Source organism: Eptatretus burgeri, chromosome 8, assembly GCF_056783735.1.
Source record: "Eptatretus burgeri isolate ZD-2024b chromosome 8, Ebu_testis_v1, whole genome shotgun sequence".
NCBI lineage: Eukaryota > Metazoa > Chordata > Myxini > Myxiniformes > Myxinidae > Eptatretus > Eptatretus burgeri.
In genome coordinates this window covers 27,610,447-27,612,946 of record NC_140968.1, presented here as the reverse complement: position 1 = coordinate 27,612,946, position 2,500 = coordinate 27,610,447, and the positions used below count along the sequence as shown (strand labels likewise).

Genomic DNA, 2,500 nt, shown 5'->3' with positions numbered 1-2,500 from the left:
TCGACGATAAAAACTGAGAAGTTGATGAATCGCAAAAATCGTTCATTGTGGGCGGAGCCAACTTTGTTTTTCGGTTACCGTGGAAACAATAAAAGAGGACGTCACAACGATTGTTCGTCATTCGTGTTTATTGAGTTGTGCTCGATAGAGGCTGGAGAGAGCACCTCGAGAAAGCACGACAAGGAAAGACATCGATCGAGTTCGTGATCATGGTAAGACTAGTTACGCTTTTTAATGGTGAAATTGATATTTAAATTGTTATGGACAAGATCGGTTGATCCCGCGCGCCGGGCTTGTTGGGCCTACGGGCGACGTTGAAATGTTCTCACAACGAGGCCTCGAGTCCTCAGCACGTCAATCCCAATGTATATTCTGATTCTAATGTAGCTCACCGTAATGTACCATGGAGCATCGATGCTGCACCGAATCAGTTTCTTGGTAAGGGTTGTAATACTGGCTGGTTTACCTCTACTGGCTGGTTTACCTCTACTGGCTGGTTTACCTCTACTGGCTGGTTTACCTCTACTGGCTGGTTTACCACTACTGGCTGGTTTACCTTGACTGGCTGGTTTACCACTACTGGCTGGTTTATCACTACTGGCTGGTTTATCACTACTGGCTGGTTTACCTCTACTGGCTGGTTTACCTCTACTGGCTGGTTTACCTCTACTGGCTGGTTTACCTCTACTGGCTGGTTTACCTCTACTGGCTGGTTTACCTCTACTGGCTGGTTTACCTCTACTGGCTGGTTTACCACTACTGGCTGGTTTATCACTACTGGCTGGTTTATCACTACTGGCTGGTTTACCACAACTGGCTGGTTTACCACAACTGGCTGGTTTACCACAACTGGCTGGTTTACCACAACTAGCTGGTTTACCACGACTGGGTGGTGTACCACAACTGGCTGGTTTACCACTACTGGCTGGTTTACCACAACTGGCTGGTTTACCACTACTGGCTGGTGTACCACAACTGGCTGGTTTACCACTACTGGCTGGTTTACCACAACTGGCTGGTTTACCACTACTGGCTGGTGTACCACAACTGGCTGGTTTACCACTACTGGCTGGTTTACCACAACTGGCTGGTTTACCACTACTGGGTGGTGTACCACAACTGGCTGGTTTACCACTACTGGCTGGTTTACCTCTACTGGCTGGTTTACCACAACTGGCTGGTTTACCACAACGGGCTGGTTTACCACTACTGGCTGGTGTACCACAACTGGCTGGTTTACCACTACTGGCTGGTTTACCTCTACTGGCTGGTTTACCACTACTGGCTGGTTTACCACAACTGGCTGGTTCACCACAACTGGCTGGTTTACCACAACTGGCTGGTTTACCACTACTGGCTGGTTTACCTCTACTGGCTGGTTTACCTCTACTGGCTGGTTTACCACTACTGGCTGGTTTACCACTACTGGCTGGTTTATCACTACTGGCTGGTTTACCTCTACTGGCTGGTTTACCTCTACTGGCTGGTTTACCTCTACTGGCTGGTTTACCTCTACTGGCTGGTTTACCACTACTGGCTGGTTTACCTCTACTGGCTGGTTTACCACTACTGGCTGGTTTATCACTACTGGCTGGTTTATCACTACTGGCTGGTTTACCACAACTGGCTGGTTTACCACAACTGGCTGGTTTACCACAACTAGCTGGTTTACCACTACTGGGTGGTGTACCACAACTGGCTGGTTTACCACTACTGGCTGGTTTACCTCTACTGGCTGGTTTACCACAATTGGCTGGTTTACCACAACTGGCTGGTTTACCACTACTGGCTGGTGTACCACAACTGGCTGGTTTACCACTACTGGCTGGTTTACCACAACTGGCTGGTTTACCACTACTGGCTGGTGTACCACAACTGGCTGGTTTACCACAACTGGCTGGTTTACCACTACTGGGTGGTGTACCACAACTGGCTGGTTTACCACTACTGGCTGGTTTACCTCTACTGGCTGGTTTACCACAACTGGCTGGTTTACCACAACGGGCTGGTTTACCACTACTGGCTGGTGTACCACAACTGGCTGGTTTACCACTACTGGCTGGTTTACCTCTACTGGCTGGTTTACCACTACTGGCTGGTTTACCACAACTGGCTGGTTCACCACAACTGGCTGGTTTACCACAACTGGCTGGTTTACCACTACTGGCTGGTTTACCACAACTGGCTGGTTTACCACTACTGGCTGGTTTACCTCTACTGGCTGGTTTACCTCTACTGGCTGGTTTACCACTACTGGCTGGTTTACCACTACTGGCTGGTTTACCTCTACTGGCTGGTTTACCTCTACTGGCTGGTTTACCACAACTGGCTGGTTTACCACAACTGGCTGGTTTACCACAACTAGCTGGTTTACCACTACTGGGTGGTGTACCACAACTGGCTGGTTTACCACTACTGGCTGGTTTACCTCTACTGGCTGGTTTACCACAACTGGCTGGTTTACCACAACTGGCTGGTTTACCACTACTGGCTGGTGTAC

General features: G+C 49.3%; 1 protein-coding gene across 1 annotated transcript in view; it reads left to right on the top strand.

Moving 5' to 3' along the window:
- Positions 1–79: 79 nt before the first annotated feature.
- The window catches only part of LOC147021386 (coiled-coil domain-containing protein 149-like), a 74,374-nt gene continuing 71,953 nt past the window's right edge, over positions 80–2,500 (top strand). Inside the window, exon 1 of the mRNA XM_085891291.1 lies at positions 80–212. Within this exon, the coding sequence (XP_085747417.1) occupies positions 210–212 (3 nt within the window). The 5' untranslated portion in view covers positions 80–209. The remainder of the gene's footprint in view (positions 213–2,500) is intronic.